This window comes from Balaenoptera musculus, chromosome 10 (assembly GCF_009873245.2).
Source record: "Balaenoptera musculus isolate JJ_BM4_2016_0621 chromosome 10, mBalMus1.pri.v3, whole genome shotgun sequence".
Taxonomy (NCBI): domain Eukaryota; kingdom Metazoa; phylum Chordata; class Mammalia; order Artiodactyla; family Balaenopteridae; genus Balaenoptera; species Balaenoptera musculus.
In genome coordinates, this window is record NC_045794.1 from 17,918,549 (window position 1) to 17,944,393 (window position 25,845).

Below are 25,845 nucleotides of genomic sequence, written 5' to 3' on the forward strand. Positions count from 1 at the left end.
TGAATCTATCTATGATATGTATGTGGGGGGGGCCCATGCATACTGAGAGGTTGGGAGATAGATTGTAACCTGTGAAAGAGGGTTAAGAGTAAACTTCACTGGAGGATTCTGTTTATGCCTACTTCCAAAGGATTGATGAACATTTCGGGTCTCTGAAAGAAAGAGATTAGGAATTTTTAAAATTGCTCTTTACTTAACTAGTGTTGGAACAAAGCTCCAACTACTATGAGTCAAAGTGCAAATACTTAGATACGGAAGAGTTGGCCTAAATCCACTTAGCCCTGATAATATTAAAGGTCAACAGTCTTTCACTTAATAAAAACTGATAACGTGTATAAATAGCACATACTGTAGCCCTAAGAGAAAAATGGAAATGAAGCAGCATTAGCCAGTGTTGCACTGTTGCTGTTATATGAACAAGTTACTTATGCAAAGGGCAGATTAAGTGATAAAAAAATAATTGTCTGAAAACAACGCTCTTTGCAATTAATATGCAGTATATATTTGGAGATGGTCTCTGATGGTTGGTGGCACTAAAATCACAGAAGGCTTTCTTCTTTGAGCCAGTTAACTTATTTAGCCAGGTATGGCTCCCTTGATCTTTGTCAATTTAGAAATAGGGCATTGGTGACCATAGTGTGAATGACAAGGGAAATTAGCTATAGTCCCTAGAAAAAGAAATAATTTAAATACCATGTAGTAGATATGTAGAATGAATACATCAACTTTCATATGTCAGCGATGATGATACCTACAGGAAAAATGTGAAGGTGGCAAGGGGAGTAATCATCACAGGTAATTTGACTTCCTTCCATATTGTGAAATACCGTTAGTGAAACCTACCCACAATGATCACATTTACACACTATAAACATTTTGGAAATATGAATTCAAACTCAGCAGAATAACGTGCAAATGATTCAACAGAGAATTCAGATGTGGGTAGAAAAAGCTTTACATCTTTTTAAAACCCCTTAGATCACATATTGCTGATTAAACCACAAAAGAAAATCACGTTCAGCGTCCTTGTTTATATATTCTCAGCTAAGATTCAGTTCATTTCACTATGTTTCCTTTATGACGGAACTAAGGCAGTTCATTCAATGACACCGAGACGCTTGTTTTGGCAATCCAGGATAGGTTAATGTCAGCAAAGATAGGAAGCGTGTGGAAATCACCTCCAGCATGTTATGGCTCCATGTTATGCACAATAAAAAGAAATGAGAGCGGTGACTGAGGTAGATCAGCGATTCCCAAACTTGGCTAATTATGAATCTCATCTGAAAGCATTTGCTAGAAATACAGATATAAGCCCTTTCACTGGAGAGTTTGGGCTAGGTGAATCTTACTTATGCTTGAGCAAATCTTGTAAATGATGTATAGTTACTAAAGAAAAAATTAAACAAGTTACAGGATACAGCCTCTTGGCTACTGTTTCTTGTTCTAAAAGGCTAAGATTAGAAGATTGCATTTAACTTTGGATAATGGATTAATAAGGGAATTATTATAGTAGTATAAGTCACAGAACTCCAAAGAATGTAGTACAAAATGTCATAAAAGATATATTGGAAGGCAATCGTAAGAACTAATCAATAAACCTTGGGGAAAAGTCCAGACATCCAGCTATTTAATTAGAGATGTAATAAAACTTATTGATATAGTTGTTCCACTTGATGGAAACTTCCCTAGAGCCTATATATAAAACTAATAAAGTGCATGACTGTGGCAGATGTGAAACAAAATTGTCAAAGCATGATCAGTTACTGTCTTGTCAACTTGTGTTAATTTATATCTATTGATCAGTCGTGGTTGATCCCCAATGGTATTATAAGTGAAAGAATAATCATCCTTTTTAATTAAGCAAACAAAAAGAGTAATTTATTATATAATACCAAAGCAATATATTTTCACAGTAAACACAACACAGAAAGTGAAGAGTTATAGGCACATGGTGAAATTAATCAGTGGATCAATCAACTATACTTATTAGGGCCTGCTGTGGTCCAGGCACTTGTATTATATGCCAAGGGTACAAAGACAAACAAGACTTGGTCCCAGACCTCAAGTATCAGTTACTTAGAAGGGTCTTCTCTTATCTAGTCTAGAGCGAAGTTGACTTTTATATTGATCGTGTGGAGTAGCATAAAAGTAGAGGATGCACAATCCTTTAAGAGCAGTATTTTTTCTCTCTCAACAATATCAATAATCTATTTTCATATAAAGATTTATGTATTTACTGCTTTTAACAAATATTAAGGAATTAAAATTGGTAAAATCGATTTGGTTAATTAAACGTGAAATTTGTGAATGTGAAATTTGATTAGGTAAAGGCTGGTCTTCTTCTATAGATATGTACTTATTTAGTAAAATATTATTTCAAGATGAGTCATTTCTATATTCAATAGATCATACATATAACACAATAAATGATTAAACAATTTAAAAAATCATCCTTGACTTTTCAGTCAATTTAGTTTTGTAAACAATTAAACACTCAAGTGGCTAAAAGTTATGAGGAAACCAGTGACCACTTAGGTGTAAAAACAGTAAACATGACTTTCTGTTTAGTGTAATTAGATATGCTTCTGCTGATGTTGCTTGGATAGCAGTAGAATTTACAAATATTGTGAGGGATTACATCAGTGGATAAATCCCAGTTTCTCTGTGAGATTGAGGTATAACTTGGTAACAAGCATCATGTAAATTCAGCCTTACAAAGTATTTGAATGCCAGAAATACTGTGAGGAGATTGGTGGAATGTTTAGAAAATATTTTCAAGATCAAATCAATAGTTACTGATTCTGTTCTGTTTAGCTTTTAGGAAACAATAAGAGGATTTTTCTCCCAATGAAGTTTTATATATACAACGAAAGGTGACAATTTGAGCTAAATATCATAGAACATTTTTGTCCATCCTCGTGAAACTTATTTTAGGTAAACATCAGGCAAGCGTGAATACACAATACAATAAATTGAACACAAGAACTATAGGGAGGGAGCATATATTCTCTTTTTTCATCAATCATAATTCTTCACAATCTTACAATGCCCATGGATCCTCACATGAAAATCAATGATATTTATACAAACAGGTACAGAATTGCAGTAGAAAGCTTTGGCTGCTAGCATGACAGTGAAGGTAACTTTTAATATTTTTTGAATCTATTAATTTACATTTAAGCAAGCATAACACTAATATGTCATAAATTTTAATGCGCTGTGAACATGCACATTAAAATTAGAATAACATTTTTGATACACTTTTTACACGTACATTAAAATTAGAGCAGGAGGAAATGTATACATGTGTGACACCATTGGGCATAAATGTCTAAAAGAAGTACACTCTTCCACCTAGAAATAGATACTTGCTTTACATATATATGTACACCTACAGATGTATACGTATGTATGTATGTATACATATATCCTGTGAAAATAAGGCCACTTGCCTATGCTCCCTAATTTTGAATAATGTGGAATTTTAGGGCTTGAGGAAATTTAGGGCTTGATGATTAACCACATCTAATGATTAAATAAACCATAAAAAGCTGTAGCTGACCTGCCGCTGAAAGGTTGAGCCTAATTACTCTTTGAACTTCAGTCTGGAAAGGGCACAATATGCCTGATATCTTAAGAACTCTCCTCTTACTAGACAGGGAAAAATGGAACCTTGGGTATAATTTGTCAAATTTTCAAACTCTTTTCATGATCTTTCTAGTGAAGGTTTTGGCTTTACAGCATTATTATAAATGTGATGACTTCTTGGTGACAGGAAACAATTTAGATGAAAAAAAGAGACTGCTAAAAGAAACATCAGTATTACTAATGTTAATGAATACAGAAAATATTCTCAGACCCCAGATAATGAATTTGAGTGTTTCACTTTCTAACTGACTAGAAAAGCTGTCTACCTTTTATTTTCTTCCAGTAACATCTGGAGACAAAAAGGAAAATATATTCTTATAAATCAGAGTACAATAATACTGAACACTCATTGTAACTTCTACGCCTGAGAGATACCTACCAGACTTAAACATAGCAGTTGATTTACCACTTAAAGTAGCTTACATGTTTTAATACAACCTGTTATTCTTAAAGGTGATGTGGCTTAATCTTTAGAAAAAAGCATCAGTAATAAACATATTAAGCAGTAATAGCTTGGAAAGCAAAACAAAACAAAAAACCAGGAAGAATAAATGTCAACATAGAAAACACAATATTCACTGGTAAAGTGATATTGTTACTAACTACAAAATTCCACAACATAACAAGTAAGCTTCACAAAAGCATATAAAAGTTTAAGATGCCACTTTCCAAAGGCCAAGCTGATGATCCTTTAAGTAGGTTATGACAGCATTATTTTAAATACACGTATGGTTTTAAGACATTCCTTCACATGTCTGCGCGAACAAAAGAAGCAAATACTCCATCTTCCTGGGCCAAGAGGCTTTCTGGAGTGTCATACTCTAAAATATTTCCTCGCTTCATCACAATAACTAGGTCTGCCGTCAGAATAGTGTGAACCCGATGCTGTGAGTGAAAAAAGAATAAATGTATTCGTTATAAATTTCAGGACACCAGCCAAAGCAATGGAAAATGCATATTTCACTGATTATTCAAGGACATTTCTTTATCTTGGGAAGCCAGGAGGTGCAAGAAGCACAGCCCCTCTTTTTCTTTCTTATTTAAAGTATGATTGATTTACATACTTTTAAACACCGGCCAGTATGGTCTTATATAGGCTGTATTAAATTGGGTGTAGCTAATATAGTAGTTTCATCATTTTCATGGAAATGCGAGTAGGCTAACAAATGTTTGTCAAGTAATTAAATGATAAGAAGAGTCATCGTGAACCAGTTGGGTTATAGTTTAATCTAGACTAAAATTATCTCTTGAGTAGAGTCAATAATTCTGTGGGCTAACACACAATTTGAAGAACTCTGGAAGGTGGTTCAATTCTAGGAAGACCATGTGGGGAAGTCCATTCTGGCATGCAGTGTTAAAATGAATTATCCAGGACTTTAGGTAGGCATGCTGTCTCTTTGCCTTTAGCGATCACTGCCACTCATTCATCCTCTCTTCCCACGTGGTACCCTCTGGAGAGAAGCTTTGGTGTTAGTAATTCATCATTATAAAAGCTACCACCTACTGAGCATATATTATACATTAGGTACTCCACACACATACTTGTTAATCATCAGAACATTCCTCGAATGTGGGTGTTATCTCTCTCCACTTTATAGGGGAGACCGTTGGGGTTCATAGAGATAAAGCAAAAGCGTATCACACAGATAATAAGTAGCAGAACCAGCAACCACACCAGACTTATTAACTTCAAAGTGTGAGCTATTTCCACTCTGCCATCAGACCATTTTGTTGGGAGGATCTGGTACTTAGAGGATTGTTCACTTGTCATTCTTAGCATCATGGCTAAGAATGCAGGCTCTGAAGTTAGAATGGACTCATGGTTTGGTTGTGCAATCTCGAGCAACAAACAACTTTTGTATGCTTCACCTTTCACATCAGTGAAATGATGGTCGTCATAGTACCTGCCTTGGAGAACGGTGGTGAGGATCAAATGAGATAATCCATGTGAAAAAAAATTCAGGACTTTGTCTGATACATATGAGCAAATAATAAATGTCAGCTACTATAATTTTTTTATCGTTAGGATTTACAAGGGAAAAGTCTTTGCAGTGGACCTTTTCACTACTCTTGCTAAGATAAGTGCTGTCCAATAGAAATATAATGTGAGTCATAAATGTGAGGCACATGTAATTTTAAATCTCTTAGGAGCCACATTTTATAAGCACAAATAAACAGGTGGAATTTATTTTAGTAATGTATTTTACCAATATACCCCAAATGTTATTTCAACATGTAACCAATATAAAAATTATTAATGAGGTCTTTTACTTTCTTTTATTAGTATTAAGTCTTTGAAATCCAGTATGTATTTCACACTTACAACACCTCTCAATAGGACCAGCCACATTTCAAGTGCTCAGTAGCCACATGTGGCCAGGGCCCACCATATTGGACCTGGACTGAACAGGTCAAAACATCAGCATGAAGATGGGACTGCCGAACCTAGAAATATCATTTGTTTAGCTGATGCATAGTCTTCCAAAGTGTCTTCTCCTAACAACCCAAAGTCCAACCTAAAGCCATCCCCAGAAGCAAAGGCTTATCACTTGCCCTGGGCCATGCAGATGGGGTAGTCTCAATGCTCATGCTTTCAGAAAAACAAGCAATCCTGGCTGGCACTCACAACTAGAGGGGAAAAGCAACATGACTATGGAATGTGATAAAGATGACAGCTTAGAACATTCACCACTATTTTCAACATCTATAGACAAACCTACATCATTCACTAAATACAGGTAATGAATGGTATACATTTAGGAATTATCACACTTTGAAGGATAATGTTTATCTATCTTTGAGAATGGACCAGAGCCACTTGCATCCCCATGCATTTAGAAAAAAAATAAACATAATGAGCTATTTAATAGCTGCTATGCATTTCCTTCAAAAAAATTAGTTCTTCAATAACCATATCATAGATATTTAAAAAACCTGGCTTCTAAATCCATAAACAGTGTATTATAAACATTGCCTTGATATTCTAAAATAATGTTTACTTTTAAAAATATTGAAAAACTTGGCCTATAGAAATAAATATATCAAGTGTTTATTCTATTACTCCAAAGTATTTTTCACTTGACGAAGTGTGGTATCAATTGTCATAGCAATGATGAAATTTTCAAAATGCTCCAGAGAAATTAATTTCATCAAGAGTGAAGAATAGATCATCTTCCTTAAAAAAATGCCATGCACTATTTTGGGGTATGAGCGCTGCTTTTTAGAAGCCTGAGAAAGTTATCTTTAAAGTTATTCCACAATTTTCAGTGGCAGTTACCAAAAGTAACAGAACAACTTTTATCAGGGAAGGAAAAATAGTTACTCTTAATAGAGCTGAGGATTGTTGTACAAGGGGTCTACCACAAATTGGTGGAGCTCTCCTTCCTATAAGCCTGGGAAAAGGAGTTGATCCCACAGTAATCTGTTCTCCTCCACAGCTTTCTGTGTGTCCAGGGGAAAGAACTCTAGGTATCCTGGTGGCCACCTCCACACTGGTGGTCTTGAAATGAAGAATGGGTGAAAGATATACAAGTACACAGAAAAGTATCAGTGAATGTAGGAGAACAGAAATCGGGTAAGAGAACATAATTTTTTGATGAAAAAATACAAATTATGCTCAAGTATCTTTCAGGTATTGACTAAATGGGACCACCCAACAATACCATGCTTCATGCAGAGTAAAGAAAACTAGTTCTTTGAGTAAACAAAGGTCTGTTTTTCCTCTTTTAACCTGCCTTTTTCAGGGGAGCAGGATCTTCCCCATCTCTTCAGTGAGAAAATTCTGGAAAATATTATAGGAACATTTTTCAAGTTAGCCAATTCTCTCACTCCTTAAGTCATTCACACTTTAGTGTGAATGAGTTAATCAAGTGACTCCAGGGCAGAAAGAATCACAGAGTTCGCTGGGAAAGTGAGAGAAAGTGGATTTCTTTTTACTTAGGCCCAGTTTACAGAAGGTGGGCCCGGATGGGGAATCATTTCCAGCCCCCTTGAAAAAGCTGCACTTCAAAGGGTACCCTTTCTCCCATGCATCATTCACAAAATTGGAAGCGCAAGCAAGCACTCCATACATAACGCCTATGACTCAACTGTTAAACTGAAGTAATTATTAAGTTAAACAATGCATTCTTCAGGACAGGTAAGGAACATCACGTGTACGGTACTTTAAGGACGCTTACAGAACATCCTCAAGGAAGAGAGAAATTGTTCCTTAAGATAGAGGTAAATCTGGGTCCAGGTTTTCCGACTCTCTCTCGTGCATGTATACATTTGAAAACATATTCAAGTGCCTTGTTTGTATTGAGCACGACGGAAGCACCCTGGTTGAACCGATTTGTATAATAATACCCTGGAGTTGGTTCCCTCAACACCTCCCTCCCCTCTAATCTCTGCCTTTGCTCGGCCTTACTGGGGGGAGGTCGCTAAGATAACTACCAGAGAATGGGCTACTTGGCAGAGTAGCTCAGGATGTCTACTTGTTGGTCATCACCAAAGTGGAAAAGAAGCCATTCTTGAGAGCGAGCAAGTTTGGAGCAGTATCGCACTCCACTAATATACCCTCAGATAAGACTAAAACAATGCCTGCATCCAAGATTGAAGAGACACGGTGCTGGAGAGAAAAGAAAAATGGAAAGAAGAGAAAAGAATCAGCAAGAGGGAAAATGTCTAAGCAATTCATTTAAAAAGTAGTTCTGTTAAATTTAAGCCTGAATGTCAGTAAGAATCCATCCATCTGCAAAGAGGAAGAGACAAAACCATGGCCTCTTTGAAGTAAGCTATAATGGGCATTACAAAGATTTAAGCAGTTTTTCAATTTGATTGTCTGCTCTTGCGGACAAAGGCCCTGGCAAGGCAGAACAGCTGTCTCATTGTCTTTTTGCAAGCAGCTAAGTAAATAGGAACATAGAAATTAAGTGCAAATAGTAGCAGACTAGGGAGTCAAACCAATGAATTTTGCTTCTGAAACTGATCATCAGACAATTCGATTATTAAAAAAAAGAATAATCCCATATGAACTGCCATCTGTATCTGGTGAAAAAGTACAGGCCATAACCTGCTGGAATCCCGAGACTGAGAATGTTCTTTCATTGTAACCTAGCAGAGGAAGGTAGAGCAGACAGCTTGGAAAAAAACAGTGTAAAGACTTTCACAGCATAGCTGTTTTTTGTTTTTGTTTTTTCTTTTTTTTGTATGGATACAGAAATATTAGCAGAGGAATGCATGATTCAACATATTTTAATTGCTCAAAAATAAAGAATATTGAATCTTGGAAGAAAAACCAAAGAGCAGTAAATCAACTCTGTCGCCCATACTTACAGCTATTGTAACAACGGTGCGGTCTGCAAAAGCTGTCATTACCACTTTCTGCAAAATGTTTTCCTGCCAAAAAATAAACAGAGTCTGAATTTTCTCTGGACTACTTTCTCTTGCCATAATATTGATATTGTGTCCCCAAGAACAATGCTTCAACATGCCCAATCTCTTCTGAGAACTCTCACTGCTAAGTCTTCTGCAGAAGGCCTAACAGGGAGCAGTGCCCAGCAGCAAGCTCCAGCTGGCTTCTGCAGTGTCTTCAAAGTGCAAATAAAACTCAGTTTATCACCTAGGAATGACTGATAGATTTATTGCCAGGAAACTGAATGAGGAAAATGAAACCAAATGGGTGTGGAAATGCTCACTTGAGTTATGCCATAAAAAGGATGTATTCAAAACTAATAAAACCCTAAAATAGTGTTAAGTTTTGTGTCAGAAAAGGAAAAAATAAAGTACATGCTAAAAATTTGGATTTTGACCCATAAAAGTACATTCCAGGCAGGAACTATTTTTATTCCCACCACAAACCATTGTTATCATTATATTTTAAAAGATGTCCTGGGTAAAGATTCTACCTCTCTCTTAGAAAAAAAGCTCGATTACCTAAGTCTTAAAGTGAAGGAGCTATTTCTTCCAATCACATGGTTTATTGCCAATTAATTCATTCTTATTCTCCCTCTTTCTCTCTCTCTCGTCTTTACTGAGGCAGTACTATCCTTACAATAAGCCACAATATTGTCAGAACTTAGTAATTAACACTAATTTTGATGTAGTTATGTTTACTTAGTGAAATGGCTTCATTAGAAACTACTTCATTGCTTTAAATTATCTTAACTCCGAGAAGGATATATAAACTTTGAATAGGTACTTTAACTGATTAGTCTTACTTAATACAAATAAATGATGTCAAATTAGCAGCTCCATATATATATGGCTCTTAATAATCTTGAAACTGTTTCACCTTTTTGGGTAGTTTTATTCAATCTAAAGTGTACAGTAAGAAAAGAAATAAGATTTTTATTTTTGTCCTTTCTGATACCAAACTTTTAATATCAAGTTAACTTTTATAAGAACAACATTAATTGATAGCAGTTCAATGTGATGTTTTCCCCACTCAATCACAGCCTTCCAGACAGATGCTTCCTGGACATATTTGACACTATTTTTAAATTTAATTTTTATTTTATATTGGAGTATAGTTGACTTATAATGTTATGTTAGTTTCAGGTGTACAGCTAAGTGATTCAGTTATACATATACATATATCCATTCTTTTTCAGATTCTTTTCCCATATAGGTTATTACAGAATATTGAATAGAGTTCCCTGTGCTATACAGTAGGTCCTTGTTGATTATCTATTTTATATACAGTAGTGTGTATATGTTAATCCCAAACTCCTAATTTATCCCTCCCCCTATTTGACACTTTTAAATGATTTCTTTCAAAAGGCAAAGTTTCTGCCTCATTACCATGAATACATTGAGAAGGCCATTATTAATTCTAGCCAACATTAATTATAATGACTCCATCTTCAAATTGCGTTAGAAAATGATTGGTTTCGATTATCAATAGATTCTATTAAATAGAGATTTGCATATTTCATCTTAGAACTTCCATGACACAACACTTGAATACTTGAATACAGTACATACTCTCATCAACTGAGCCCTGGAATTTTATTGTTCTGAGGATTTATCAAAAAGTGATGGCACTGAAAAAAATAGATATATGTGTATGTATAACTGAATCACTTTAATGTACACCTGAAACTAACACACATTGTAAATCAACTATACTTCAATAAAAAGAGGTAGAATGGAGAAAAATAAAGTAAAATAAAATAAAACTAGAAAAAAAAGTGACGACAAATTTATATGATGTTTATTGACAATAGGAGGTCCTTTACAAGAAGAGTCAAGTCTCCTTTATTGAAATTCTATTGTGCTGTATCATTGGTTGATCAAGGAGGTGGTTGAGAAGATACTCAAAACAATAGTACTGAGGATTCAGAATCCAATCAGGAAAAATAAATTGTAATTTTCACATGCATTTCTTCAACTCATTAATTTAAAGAAGCTCAGATAACGCACTCACTGTGGCCATGTCGATGGAAGCTGTCGCTTCGTCCATGATGAGAATACTGCTCTTGCGGACAAAGGCCCTGGCAAGGCAGAACAGCTGTCTCTGCCCAACGCTAAAATTCTCCCCACCTTCAGTGACAACTGCATCTAAATCAAAAAAAGAAGCAAGGACTTCATTAAAGAAATGATACTAACATTTTCCTTGGGCAAAGTAGTAGAAAACACAATATGTCCTACAAGAACATGCTGCATATCACTTTGTACTGGTGCAAGGATTTCATATTGGAAAAGCAAAGAGGAACTTTAATTGGGGAAAATGAAGATGATCCCGGGTCACCCTGTGTTTGAAAACAGGTGGTAAATTCCCTCCTTATAGTAGGATATAAAATACTGTTAAACATTTTAAAGACTGGAAGACCTTGGAGATTATTCAATTATTTAATATAATTATCCAAGGCCCAGAGAGATGATGTGGCTTGCCCAAGATCACCTAGTTAACTGGTAGTAGAGCTTGATAAGAAACAGAATATTCTCAACTCCAGTACCTGTTCTCCTTCCATTATATCATCCCCCTGGACTTTAAGCTCCTAGTGGGTAAGGACTGAGTTTGTTTTTGTTTATCAATGTATCCCCAGTACTTACCACTTGGCATCTGACATGGTAGCTGAATGAAACTTTATTGCATGGATAAATGAGTTATGTCCTCATTATAGTTTCTTTTTTTTTTTTTTTTGTTTCAACCACATTTTATAAAGTACTACTGTGAGTTTAGCTTAAGTTCTATTTCCAAAATAATCTATATTATTAGGATTCAAACACTTTTTAGTAGGGCTCTGAGAGGAAATTTCTATTGATTATTGCCTCACTGCATCAAATTCTTATAATTTCTCATGCTTGGAGGCTATGCATCTATTCTCCAAATTTTAATGTATATAATAAATAAAAAGGAAGCGGGGCATGATGAATGTTCTTCACTAGAGTTGGCATGAACCAGATCATTATCAAACCACTGATGTAATCTTTATTAAGACAATGAACATAAACAATATTCAATTACATAGTGTAAATGCAATTCCCTGTTGCTTACACTGTACCATAACCCCCAAACACTATGCCCATGATTCAAAACACGTACATGCAGGTCTCATGTTAGTGAAGAGAACTATAAAGATGTAATTGTCTGCCTTTCCAGTTATTAATGGGGGGAGGGCAGAGTCTCTAAATACCAAGGAAAAAAGGTCTGTAAGCATTATCGCAAGTAGACTTTTCAATTTCAAGTACATTAGCTGGGCTTTCCAGAGCAGACATCAAAAATTATTATGGGAAATTTCACCCAGACCTCTGCAATTACTCCCACAGTGACACAGGCAAAGTCAGTAAAACTATCCTTAAAGACACGCTGCCCCAATTTCGTTTGTGGGATGCCTTTTCCTTGGGACTAAATTATAATCATAAAAGGTATTGTTTTTGAGTCCCCTTTCCCAAATAAACTAACAAATAAACATCATTTTATTTTGTGGGTTAATTAAAAAAACAAAAACAAAAACTAGATGTCAAACAACACAATCAATTTGGCAACTACATATTATGTATTAAAATTAGAATATCAACCAACTATTAATCTTTCCGATGCTTTCTTAAATGTGTTCAGGTTTTAAGGAAACAGAAGTCCAAAACTACAGATGTTCGCTTTTATGAATAAAGACTATATCATGAACTCTCTCTTGTTTCATTAATCATGTTGTTCTTTCGTTATTCACATTGCTCTTTTGTTTTTATCATCGGTTATTTGCCAGAAATTATACTACATCTGGGACTGAATTTAACTCAGGGATCGTTTGAGTACATGTTTCATATCTTACACAAATACCCAAACTGATCCTGCAGCTAGATAATAGAAAATAATGTCTTCCAAAAAATTATGTCATGTAAGTAAAAGGAATATGCCCTCCTGGCAGCAAAGAAAATGGCTGCCACTATGGAGAAAATACCTGCTTCTAAATGGCACCAAGTACTCTTTGGACCTAACAGCTTTTTCAGTCCTCTTATCTACCTACTGAGGGTTAAGCGATCACGTAAATCATGTGAGTAGAATGACCACAAGGAAACAATCTAATTAAAGTGATCTATATCCATCAATGGTGGAAAGACTGAAGAGATAAATGTATTAATTGGAATATTTTGGCCTGCTTGCATAGAACAGAAGGTTATAAGGTTTCATCCTCTTGCACCCCCTGCAAAAACACTAGATTTTGAAGTGTCCTAATGACCTTTAGGAGATTATTTTAAATATAAGGAGATTTAACACTAGAATTATGTGATTCCAGCAAAAAATGTAGATATGTAGAATTCATTGCATATGTAAAAAATAAATGTATCATTTAGAAAATATACCTAGACCTCCTGGTAGGGATTTGACCATATTCTTCAATTGAGCAATTTCTAGAGCTTCCCAAAGTCTGTCATCCGTGCATTTGCACTCCGGATCTAAATTAAATCTGTAGGAAAAAAATCAGTTAATTAGTGAATAAATTTAAAAAATGATTTTTAATGTACGTTTGCTTACTGCTGTTCTTTCCTTAAAATGTAAATCCTATTTGTTTTGGTTGCTGCTGTATGCCCAGGATCTACAACAGTGCTTAGGATAGAACAGGCATTCAATTCATGCTTGATGGGTGAATGAATGACCTGAATGTCATGGGCAATGGTTTTCGATAATATAATTAGTAAGTTTAAATCCATGATAAGATTTGATAAAATTCATTAAATTGGATACATCTACTTTCATATTATGTTTAATATAACTTGAATAGTGTCTAGCAAATTATTCCTACAGAACTGACATTAAATACAGAAATCTATATGGGAACATGCAATGCTATTTCAGATGAGCTATGCTGCACCAACCACAATAACAATATTCATAATAAATATATTCAGAGATATAGATTTACTATGATATTGCTAAATAATCTGATACGCCCAGAACTTTTAATTAAAGTAATTTTACAATTGAATATGGAGCAATCTTACATACATCTTCTCTTCAAGACAAGGAATATTTAGTAAAAGGTGGCAAATACTTTGCAGTTAAGTAGATAGAGGAGGGGCACAAGAGAGAACAGAGGGTGGATGGAATAAGAGCCATGATCTGGTGGACGATGACACAGTGGACTTTGGCACTGGACAAACTTTATTTGGAACGGCAGTGTTACCACTTACTAGGTATATGAACTTGGCCAAGCTACAGCTTCTCTGAGGTTCAAAATCCTCATCTGTAAAATGGGGACAATAATATGAACACTAGAGCAGTGCCCTGAGGATTTGATGAGATGATATATCAATATTTAAAGGACCTAGCAAAGAGTAGATACCTCCATTCTTTTTTTTTTTTTTTTCATGAGAAACCACAAACCAGGCATGGAAAAGGCTGTAGCAGCTTCTTCAGAGCAATTTCGGCAGAAGGAGAAGTTGTGGGTGATGGGAGGGAATCAAGGTATAAACCAAACTCAATATCTGCTGAGGCCAGACCAGACACACAAGAGATAGGCAGGGTGCCTGCAGGGTGGACACCTCAGAAATGTCTGCCAAGAATCACTGTCCCCAAGTACAGAGGAAAAAGTGATGTTTGTAGGGTCGGATAGAAGAGATGAACTGCTGGAGGCACAAAGGATGGGCTTCTATAGGGCTTCTATATGGGCTTCTATAGGTTAATTTAGCCACTGTAGGTGTCCAAACTGTGGGACAGAACATTTGACCTCATCATCTTGGTGACAAACTTTCACACCTACCTGAAAAGCAATTCTGAGTAAAACCCTCCTATGAGCCAAAGGGTAAGTCCTGAGGCACATGAGTTTCTGCTGAATACGTCACCTACCGAATAGAACCGCTGAATAGTATTGGATCCTGCAGAATGATTGAAAGTCTAGAACGTAGTGTGTGCAGCGGCAGTTTTGAAATGTCTATCCCATCAATGACAATCTTTCCTGTTAAAGAAAAACAAAAATGGCAGCATGTAGTAAAATCACGAGTAAAGTAATATTTGTTTACAAATTGGAAGTACTTTCCTAGTTCAGAACTGAAATTCAGAAGAGGAAGCTTTCCATTTAGGTATTAAAAACATCATGATATGTCTCTATGAAAAATATACATTTCGGTGATACTTGCTCTTATGTATTTTCTCCTAAAGGGATTTCCACTTTTTATGCAGTTTATGTGGTTCATACAAACCAAAAGTACTTTTTTCCCTCAGTGCTCCTCTTCCTTCCAATAGTCCTTTATCCTGTTCTTGGCTTTATTTTCCTTCATAGGACATTCTATACACATTTACTGATCTTTTTTATTGTGTCTCTCCCCCAACTAGAATACAAGATCGTTGAAAATGGGCATTTTTGTCTGTCTTATTCACTCGTTTATTGATTGAACAGTACAGTGCATTACAAGTGAATTCTATGACATAGGTATCACATTTTAGTGAATTTTTCCACACTGTACATAGACTTGCACAATCTTGATGTCCTTGCCTTTCCCTGATAGATTTATTTTATCATATCGCTTTGTGCAAAGACAATATTGCTCTATGAGATGAGAGTTCCCAGAGAAGAATGGCAACTGGAGTCCCTTTTCCAGCTGGATTTAGACCCAAAAGCAGGCAAGATGTTAGCTTAAACTTTCTTTCAAGAATAATATATTATCTATTAAAATCTCACTCGCCTAACAGTATTAAAAAGACAGTTATCATAGTCCTCATGGGGCCTGAAATGATGCTTCTGGACTCATGAGAATATGGCTAATCTAATATGTTTCATCATAACCACAGTTTTTTTAATTTATTTTTTTTAAAGTTATACAATTTTTATTTATTTATTTATTTATTTATGGCTGTGTTGAGTCTTCGTTTCTGTGCGAGGGCTTTCTCCAGTTGCGGCAAGTGGGGGCCACTCTTCATCGCGGTGCGTGGGCCTTTCACTATTGCGGCCTCTCCTGTTGCAGAGCACAGGCTCCAGACGCGCAGGCTCAGTAATTGTGGCTCACGGGCCTAGTTGCTCCGCGGCATGTGGGATCTTCCCAGACCAGGGCTCGAACCCGTGTGCCCTGCATTGGCAGGCAGATTCTCAACCACTGCGCCACCAGGGAAGCCCCATAACCACAGTTTTTTAATGAAAAGTTTCAATCAATTGTCTTTGGATCATGTAATTGGCTTATAATGCAAATCCCACAGAAAATCCTTAAAGTATCTATGTCTTATTATCAGCCATGGAAAGAGCAAGCTGCTCACCTAGAGGCAGATACTTACCCTGTCACTGAATCTAAACCCCAAAGAACCTGCAATGACCACAGTTCAACTTTGTTGTTCATAAACTGACCTCTTTATCTCACAGAGCCGTTGTGTAGATTAAATTAAATAATATAAACTGTCAAAGATGATAAAAATGTGAGGTACTATCACCATTATCACAGTCAATACAGATAATAATAGTTAAGTACTTCTTGAGCTGATGGATCTCCTTTCATTCAAGATGGCATATGTGTTGGCCTATTTATAGGTCACTTGATAGACTAAATAATGACATATTTTTTCTAAAGCAAAGATTAGATTACTTCCATGTTCAATATTATTAATAATTTTGTGGATGACTAAATATTTTTGTATATTGTCAACATGTGCTTGGCACTTTACAGCAATGGTTGCCTCCTAACAAAATGTTCAACATAATTAAACCATGTTATTAAGAAGATGATGGTAAAAGTCATGCATCAAAATTAAAATGCAGATTACTTATCTTCTTTTTATTCCTTTGATGGAAAGATATATATATATATATTTAGTTTGCAGGAAGCGAGACAGTCTTTTTCTCTCTTCCTTCCTCTTGAAATGCCACCTCCATCTGTTGCTATTCAAAATGGATGGTCTTGTTTTCATTTTACCAATTTAATAGAATGGTCTAACAATAATATCTAGAGCTGAGTTTAGGGCTAATAACTTTATTTCCCCAATTCTATGTTTTTTCTTTACTCCTAGACTGTTTATCTGGGATACCTGTCTCAAATCATGGGTTTCAGGACACAGAGTACTTATAAATATTTACTTTTTATTTCTGCAGGATTAGGTAAGTCGATGTTGCATTTTTTTTTTAAAGAAGAGCATCACACAGCTAATGAAAAAGTTTAGTTAGTAACTCACCATCAAATATATCAACCATTCTGAAGAAAGCCAGAGATAACGATGACTTTCCACTGCCAGTGCGACCACATATGCCCACCTAAGAAATCAACTGTCACTCAGAAAGAAGAGGACTCAGACAAAAGATAGAAAATAGGCAGAAGTATTTTTACCTTAGGTAAGACACCATGATGAAACTGCAACTCTATGTAAACAGTTACATTAAAATAATCATTTTCTTCTCAGATCTCCCTTAGGAATTATCATTATTAAGCTAAAAACATGGGGTCTTCAACAAATCTTCAATGATTCCACTCTAACTCTTTTGATTTCTATGTGGGTGTGTTGTTTAACCTTTGTGGCTTCATTTTTGCATTTAGTATATTGTTGACCTAGCAAACAAGTGTTCCACTTTATCTTAGAAGTGATGATTTTATAACAAAATGTAAAATGAGTCCATTTTTCTACACACTTGCTCTTTTTACAATAACTAAAATAAATCATTTTGGGACTAGAGCTAGTATAAACACAAAGGTTCTCAAGGGGATATCTGGAATGGTCATGAGCCAAAAGCTAGAAATTTTGAAAAACATGCCTATTGTTCACTTTCTTGATCTTCATGGGAGATGAATGAATGGCAATACAACTTAGAGAATGTGTATTTTATCTGGATCCACTCTCTCCCTTTTCTCTTTTGTGCAAATGATCTGACCTATAAAGCGTAGGGAATATAATGGGAGCCCAGTGAGGCTGTGGTTGGCTGGGATGTCTAAAGAGCTCAGGTGGTAATGGAGTGGTTCCATCTGAGGGTTTGTATGAAATAAATCAAATGGCAGTGAATTCCATACCTTTTGCCCAGGTTTGATGTAAGCCTTGACGTGTTTAAGAACAGGCTTCAGATTATTTTCATATCTGACACACAGATCATGAATCTTGATCTCCCCTTCCTGAGGCCAGTGTTCTGGAACTTGAGAAGGATCTGGGGGGTGGAGATGGGGTAAGGGAAGAGAGAGAGAGACAGAGACAGAGACAGAGAGAGAGAGGTAGAAAGAAACACACACATACTTATATACATTTATACATACACACATAATTTTTTTCTAAACTGAAAGTAGTACTGAACCAAGTTCTGAGTTTTTTTAATTAAAATTTCATTTAGAGTAAAAGCCTCTTGATTAAGAACTTCAAGAATAGCTTTTGTGTGTCTGTTTTGGAGCATTAATGGGCATCATGTCTCCCAGCATTCCATCACTCAATTCTATTCATGGTGGTTCATCTGTGAATGGATTCATTTGTTCACTCAGTTCATCAAATATGTGAGTGCTTCAAATGTGAAAGGTGTTGTGCAGGATGCTGGGAATATGGAGATGGAAGACATGCCTCAAGGTGCTCATTGTGCCCGGGGGACGCATGCAAGTGAGTTAGCCCCTACAGGACTGCATGGAGAGTCACGTGATGGAGGCCAATCAGAGGTGTTCTGAGAGCAGAGATGGTGGTAACCCAAGAGTTCCAGGAGGGTTTCAAGTGGAGACGGTGCCTGAGATGAATCTTAAAGGATAAGAGGTAGGGAAGTTTGTTTCAAATATATAGAGGGAGAAGAACAAAGATATAAAGAAAGCATAGCATGTTGGTATGGCCCGAGTAAAAGGTGTATAGGTGGATGATGAGAAATGAGAGTAGATAGGTGGGTAAGGGTTGACTAACAAAGGGTCTAGCAGACTGAGCTAAGTTAGCTGGATTTTGTCCTTGAAGACCTGGAGAGCTATTGAAGGATTTAGGCAAAAGAGTGCATTTGAAGCATGAGATTTACATTTAAGGAAGATTAGTCTGTCCTCAGTATTGAATTTTCTGCTGGTTTTATTCTAGCAAGGCTAAGAATCTCAGTTAGTATTTAAGATCCAAGTTTCTTGCCATCTAAGTTAATATGGTCTGGAGAAAGAGAATAGAATAGTTCATAATTTAGGTTGGTAATTAATACAATAAAGTCCAAATATATCATTCTCTTTAAGTATTACTAAATAATATCAATTTGGACTCTGGTTGTATCCAAGGCTTTTCAGGCCGAAATAATCACATCTTTTCCAGGTTCAGGTGTACCTTATCAAGCAAAGTCAAGATGAGAGGGGATTCTCTGGCTACTGAAGTGGAAAACAAAAGCAAAAATGACAGTGTGCCTGACACACAACGAATCTTTTTTTTAAAATAACTATTTAAGTGAAACAAAATGATATTCAGCACAATACCCATGGTGCCTTCATAGTTCTCAGACTCCATAGTCAAGAAACTGTTCACTTTCTTCACTGCCCCCATCTGGACCTCCACATCGGCCAAGTTCCTCACAACCCAATTCAAATAATTGGTTATCTGTGTCAGGCGACAAAAACAATGAACACATATAAAATGAAGTCACGATTTTTGTAAGCACTGGATATTAGGGGATAGGATGACTTGGACAGTTCATATAGGTACAATTCATAAATGCTGCAGGATATCAGAGACCAGAGAGGATGTCATGGGATAAAGTTGGCAAAGAAAGTGTCTGCTCTTCTTCAAGGGTCCTCAAATGTCACTGTTCTGTGAACTGTCCTGACTTCCCTGCACAGTGGATAGTTGTATGGACCTCTGTTTCCATTTACCTCATTTATAGTCATATTCAAGTTAGTGTCCCTAAATGTGTGGTGAGCAACTCAGGATAAGAATTCCAAACAGCCTTGGGAGAACTCTGACCATAGCGTTTGAGGACTTTCTAAACATTGGTTCGCAATATCAGAAATGAATTCATGCCATCCTAAAATGCTGGGTTTGGGCCCAAATCTACTACTCTTTGCAGGCTGTCATCTTGTTATGAACTTCTAACTCCTCTCTAACATCCACGAATAAGAGTTGATAATAACCACATACAGAAAGTACCTCCAGCACTGCGCAAAAAGAGAGAGATTTTCATCCATACGTACCGTAAGTGCATACAGAAGACCTAAGCCCACCAATCCAGAATTGGAAGACCCACTAATGGATGCAATTGACGCAGTGAGAACAATGCAAGCTCCCAGATAATCCTAAAAAGGAGTGAGAAAAAAATATTAAAAGATTTTCCCCAAGTTCTTAAACCAAAGATCTCAGTCAACCCAGGTGATCACTAAGAGAATAAACGCTACTCCTTGTGTATCCTGTTAAGTTTCAGAAGAATGTTACAGAAGGTAGGGAAGAATAACAACTCACATTATTAGGACTGGAAGGGAAATGATGCAAGGCTCTGATTATATTCATGCAGATATGCTTTCAGAGACGTTAAACACCTGGTCAGAAATTAAGCTGCGATTTTTGGCATGACCAGGATCAGACACAGGGTTTTCTTTCTTTCTTTCTTTCTTTTTCTTATCTACTGCATTGTGTTGCCAGACAAGCAATTATTTTTGAACTTAACTTTCTACCTTAAATTTATGTGTGCTTATACCAGGGTTGGGATTAGCTCTCTTGTATGCTAAGTCAAGGCCTTTGCAGAAGTTTGCCTCTAGTTAGCTTATTGGGATTTGTATCTGAACTATTGTCGACTATCTGGTCTCAGAGTCTGGGATATTAAATCTACAGATTTCATGGAAATAGGAATAAGTGTAATTTTTCTTCCTAAATTAGAAATATGGGCATGTCTTAGAGTATCTGAATTGTCTATGACTCAATGATAAACTCTTCTGAGAAATTTAAAAAATTCATTAAGGCCAGCCTTAAACTCAAAGGAGAGATAAGGGACATCTGTCCATTTTCTAACACACTCTTTCTTCCCCATTTCCCAGCATTCTTAGGCACTGTTATGTCTTATCTTTTGAAAAAGAAATCTTTAAAACTTGTCATGCTGATGTGTCACACATGCCAGAAGCAGAGAGAAGTTCAGGCATGAACACTTTCTAGAATTATCTCAAGTCTCATCTCACTGGTGATGACCTTCTCTAGAAAGATAACCTCTGCTACCTCAAAAAAAAACTAGTAACTAGGTGATAAGACCTTAATGACAGTAATAGAGTGTTTAACATGCTTAAGTCAAGAATGCGGTTTCTCGGGGCTTCTCTGGTGGCACAGTGGTTGAGAATCCACCTGCCAAGGCAGGGGACATGGGTTTGAGCCCTGGTCCGGGAAGATCTCACATGCTGCTGAGCAACTAAGCCCATGGGCCACAGCTGCTGAGCCTGCGCCCTAGAGCCCGTGAGCCACAACTACTGAGCCCGTGTGCCACAGCTACTGAAGTCCACGTGCCTAGAGCCCGTGCTCTGCAACGGGAGAAGCCACCGCAATGAGAAGCCCGCGCATGGCAACGAAGAGTAGCCCCGCTCGACGCAAGAGAGCCAGCGCACAGCAACGAAGACCCAACGCAGCCAAAAATAAATAAATAAAACAAAATAAAACTATAAAACTTCTTTTATATATATATATATAAAGAATGCAGTTTCTCAAATCAGCTCGCATGTGCGCATCCTTGCCTCTTTTTAAATAGCACCAAAGATCAAACTGTTGGGGAGCAATCAATGACCCCAGCCTTGGAATCAGAGATCTGGGTTCAGATGATGCCTTTGTCAATTACCAGCTAGTAAGCTTAGATGAGTCATTTAAACCCCTTTGAGACTCAGTTTCTCCTTCGGAAAATAGAAATGATACTTAATTTACGGGGATTTTGAAAGGAATAAAAAAGATTAAATATCAGTTAGATTTACCCTCCTCCATGTAACAGGATGTCTTTTTCTCCCCCTGGATGATTTTCAAAGGTTTGAAGCAAGCTTAAAAGTTTGTGTGCATCATAAAACATCAAAGGTTAAAACAGGCACTAAAATTTAATTCTGTAATGACTCCCATTATCTTTACAAAAAATAAAGAAAGAAATCATGAGAGTTAATCCCTTGAGGGAGTAAATTCCATAGAGGTAGTAAATACTCCTTTGATCGCTTCTTCCGATGTATCCATTTGTTAACAACTTGTCACATCCCAATCAGACAGTTCTTCCTTTTCCCCCTTTATTTGAAGCAACAACTACATGAATGCAGAATCTAACCAGCCTGGGCTGCTCTTTTATATTTCATAAATGCCGACGTGTTCCCAAAATACTTCCAAAATATTTACAGCAATATGAATTTTTCCTTCCCACTCTCTTGTGAAAGGTAATACTTTTAATGTTATGTTATAAATTTGCTATTTCCATATTATCTTTTCTAAAAAGACTCATAAAGCGTTTGTGTGATAAGTTTCAGAAAGTAAGTTAGCACCAGGAGATATTTCCAGCAAGATGCTCCCAGCTTGATATAAAGAAATACGCCAGTCGGCGTCTGAGAAATTTCTGTAGGCAACATACACTTTAAGGGTTTGAAGCAGGGTATGTTTTTACTAATTTCTCTTCTCCGCTTCCTCTCAGCTGACCTCATTGGAAAGAAGAGCCTCATTCATTCATCCATCTATCCATTCATTCATATATTCTTTTAAAAGTATATATAACTTCCCTGTTTAGAATTATCAATGCCTTCCTATCGCACTTATAATAAATTCAGACTCTGATGAATTACAAAGCCTTATATGATGTAAAGTCGGATTCTAGACCCTGCCTCCTCTGACCTTATTTGAGATTCCTTTCCTGCTCCTTCACCCTGCTCCAACTATGTTGGTCTTCCTGTCCTTGGTGAGATAAGCTGGGACCTGGGACCTAGGACCCTTTACTGCAGTGCTTGCACCTGAACAAATGAATCTCCCAAAGGGGTGGGCAGACCACGTAAGCCACGCCTCCTCCCCAGCCCACCGATCCTCCCTCACCCTCATCCCATTTAAGGAATCAGCTTGTCACTTCCTCGGGAAGTGAGCAAGCACAGCTGTTACTTATTTTCACTCCCTTGTGCTGTAGGACGAGTCCCAGTAAAACCTTGACTAAATTTCTCCTCTGGCTTCTTATCAATTTCTATTAATTAAAGATTCCAAGGACCTGGGTCAGTAACATTGGGAACATACCAACTTTGTTTCTGCCACTGACTCTGCCTGAAATGCTTCCCAGAGGTCCCAGACACCAGGCTACTGCTCATCATTTAGGAGTCAATTCTTAAATACACCTCTTTGGAGAGACCTTCCCTTCCTGATCCCACCCCCAGCCCTGGAGTGTTCTCTATCCCACTGTCCTGCTTTGTTTTCCTCCTCACACTTCGAGCTATCTGAAATGATCTTATTTGCTTATTTGTTCTCATGTTCATAGCGCATTTACTCTTTAGCCCATCAGAATTTTACCTCAATCTGCATAAGAGAGGAAGCTCCTTTGCGCATAACGTTTATCAATAAATCTTATAGCAAAACCACTAGATTCCAATCACTTCCTTTCAAATACAACAAGAGTAACAGATGTGTGAAATTGATAGAGCTTATGTTAGCTCCCAGTTTTCCACTTCCTTTACCATTAAACAACAAGTTTAATGAATTATAAAGTGACTCTACCTTTCCACACCTTCTTTCCTTTGCATTGCAAACATGGGAACAACAAAATGGCTTAAAGGCAATAAGTTAAGAAAGGAGAAGCAGATGGTCTGAATAACTCACACACAGGAGAGTAAACACTTAGGGATCACTAGAAGCACAAATTCTTCTGCTAAGGCCTTCTACATCCTACCCAATCAATTCAATGAAAAACACCTTCAGTCAAAACGCTACAATGGAATGAGAGATTCTACTTAGGAAATAGAAGCTACTACGTATGTGAATGACCATTCTCAGAGAGGGCCCAACAGCAGGACATTTTTATAAGTATAGTGATAAATTATAATTTCCACTGAGTTTGTGAGTTCAACACTCCCCTCCAGAAGGGAAGCCTTTGATTCCTATGTCAAAAGAGAAGCCTCTTGTCAGATTTCTAGTGATTCAATAATTTCTCTATCTATATGTGGGATTATAGTAAAAACTGTAATTTTCCATACGACACCCTTGTAAATAGTTATCAGCAACACTATCTTTCTCCTTCACATAGCCCTCAGAAGGCCACGTCTATGGTTCCACTGAGTGTCTGGGTCTTCACATAACAAGATCAACGCACACCTGTCTATAATGGAGTTATGAACATACAAAAAAGCTCTGTGCTGTTTCACAAAATAGACTCTCATGCAAGCTCACCCTGAAGACTACTTTCACTTTAGCCTGTTGATTCTAAAGACTTTTTTTTGGCTTCTTGATGTGAGTTTTCTTTTATCCTTTCACCATACACAGCAAGACAAAGCCTTGGAAAGACACCCTTTAGATAGAGTTACACAATTTTCGCAAATGGAAACACCGATGCCAAAGAACTGGAATTGTTTAGTTCAGAGGGATGAAGAGAAAACGCTGTGCTGAACAAAAGAACATAAGCAGCATTCAAAGGTTAGGCTGTCGTGACACACTGCACGTGACTGTGGCCCACTTCACTTGGCACCAGAGGAGAAACACTGCCCTGCACTGCCAAAGTAACCTGGGTGGTCACAGTCTGGCTACTTTCTACCAGCCAAACTATTTTATTCTTTTAGATTCTTGTCCTTTTTAATTGGAGTGTGTTGTGAACCTTATTTTTTTCCCAATTCAGAATAAGTATGAAATGAACATGGTGGGCAGGGCTACATCTTCCATAGGGAACACTGTTCAGCCAGAGAAAGGGAATAACTTGTAATTGTCTTAACACTTACCTAACATGACCAGGAAAAGAAACAAGAGCCATATGTAAATATATATATATATATATATATATATATATATATATATATATTTTTTTTTTTTTTAATAGGTAATAAAAAAAATTGGATGGGGCTCAGGGATTTTCCTGAACTTAAAAAAGGTGCTTTTACTCTAGTTTCCCTTCCTTCTCCTGGAGATTGTCCACAGAATTCAGTGACATTGCTCCGGAAAGCTAAAATTGAGAATGAAGAGAAAGGGAAGAGAAAAACAGCCACAGAAAACTATGACAAGTTTTCTCCTCTTTCTCTCCACTTGGGTCATGAGTCCATGAATTAGAGGTGGTGAACTCCCCAGATCTGCATCAGGAAATCTGCTGGCGTCTTCTGAGTTATGCCCAATGCTGCCCCCCTCCTGGTACGGTTTAACTGTGCTTCTGCTATGGGAGCTCCAAGAATATTTGCTACAGCAGATATTTTTGTTAATTTGCTGAGTAATATATCAGAGAATAGGGAATGGAGGGGGCTGTGTTGATACTGTAGATAAGGTCCATGCAGACAGAGTCACTGGGCCAAATAGAAGTTTTCATTACTTATTTTTTGTAAATGACTTACAAGGCAGAGTATGTCCAGCTGTGGGGTTCGGAGAACATTTCACACCCCAGTCTCCAAGGTCCTGTTTCTCAATGTTCATATGTCTCATATTTTTGACACAAGATCCATTTCATTCAAATGGAAATTTTATCTCCAGTGATGCAGACACATCCACAGAAGCATAGTAGTAATGAGGTCATTTACATGTATATGATTGGGAGAAAGGTTATTTCCTTATTGGAGTTTACTCATTTTTAAAATTTTTTATTCATTATTTTTATTCATTTTATTTTACTTTATTCATTCAACACCCCTACTGTGGAATATGTTCGTGGATTATAGCATTTATATTCAAGTAAATATTCTAATATTCTAAATATTCTGATTCTAATAAAA

The 25,845-nt window shown here is 36.8% G+C and overlaps 1 protein-coding gene across 9 annotated transcripts in view; it reads right to left on the reverse strand.

The window, feature by feature from the left end:
- Positions 1–2,986: 2,986 nt before the first annotated feature.
- The window catches only part of ABCC9 (ATP binding cassette subfamily C member 9), a 142,541-nt gene continuing 119,682 nt past the window's right edge, over positions 2,987–25,845 (reverse strand). For 6 of the 9 annotated variants that reach the window (XM_036865707.1, XM_036865702.1, XM_036865703.1 and 3 more), the window contains 10 exons: positions 20,161–20,262; positions 19,450–19,570; positions 18,055–18,185; positions 17,228–17,306; positions 14,921–15,029; positions 13,438–13,541; positions 11,057–11,190; positions 8,965–9,027; positions 8,083–8,257; positions 4,446–4,533 (listed from right to left, as the gene is read on the reverse strand). In XM_036865707.1, coding sequence (XP_036721602.1) covers positions 8,120–8,257; positions 8,965–9,027; positions 11,057–11,190; positions 13,438–13,541; positions 14,921–15,029; positions 17,228–17,306; positions 18,055–18,185; positions 19,450–19,570; positions 20,161–20,262 — 981 coding nt within the window. In that variant the 3' untranslated portion in view covers positions 4,446–4,533; positions 8,083–8,119. Of the gene's footprint in view, positions 4,534–8,082; positions 8,258–8,964; positions 9,028–11,056; positions 11,191–13,437; positions 13,542–14,920; positions 15,030–17,227; positions 17,307–18,054; positions 18,186–19,449; positions 19,571–20,160; positions 20,263–25,845 lie in introns of those variants that run through there. The other 3 variants (XM_036865706.1, XM_036865710.1, XM_036865711.1) reach the window with 3 other exon arrangements.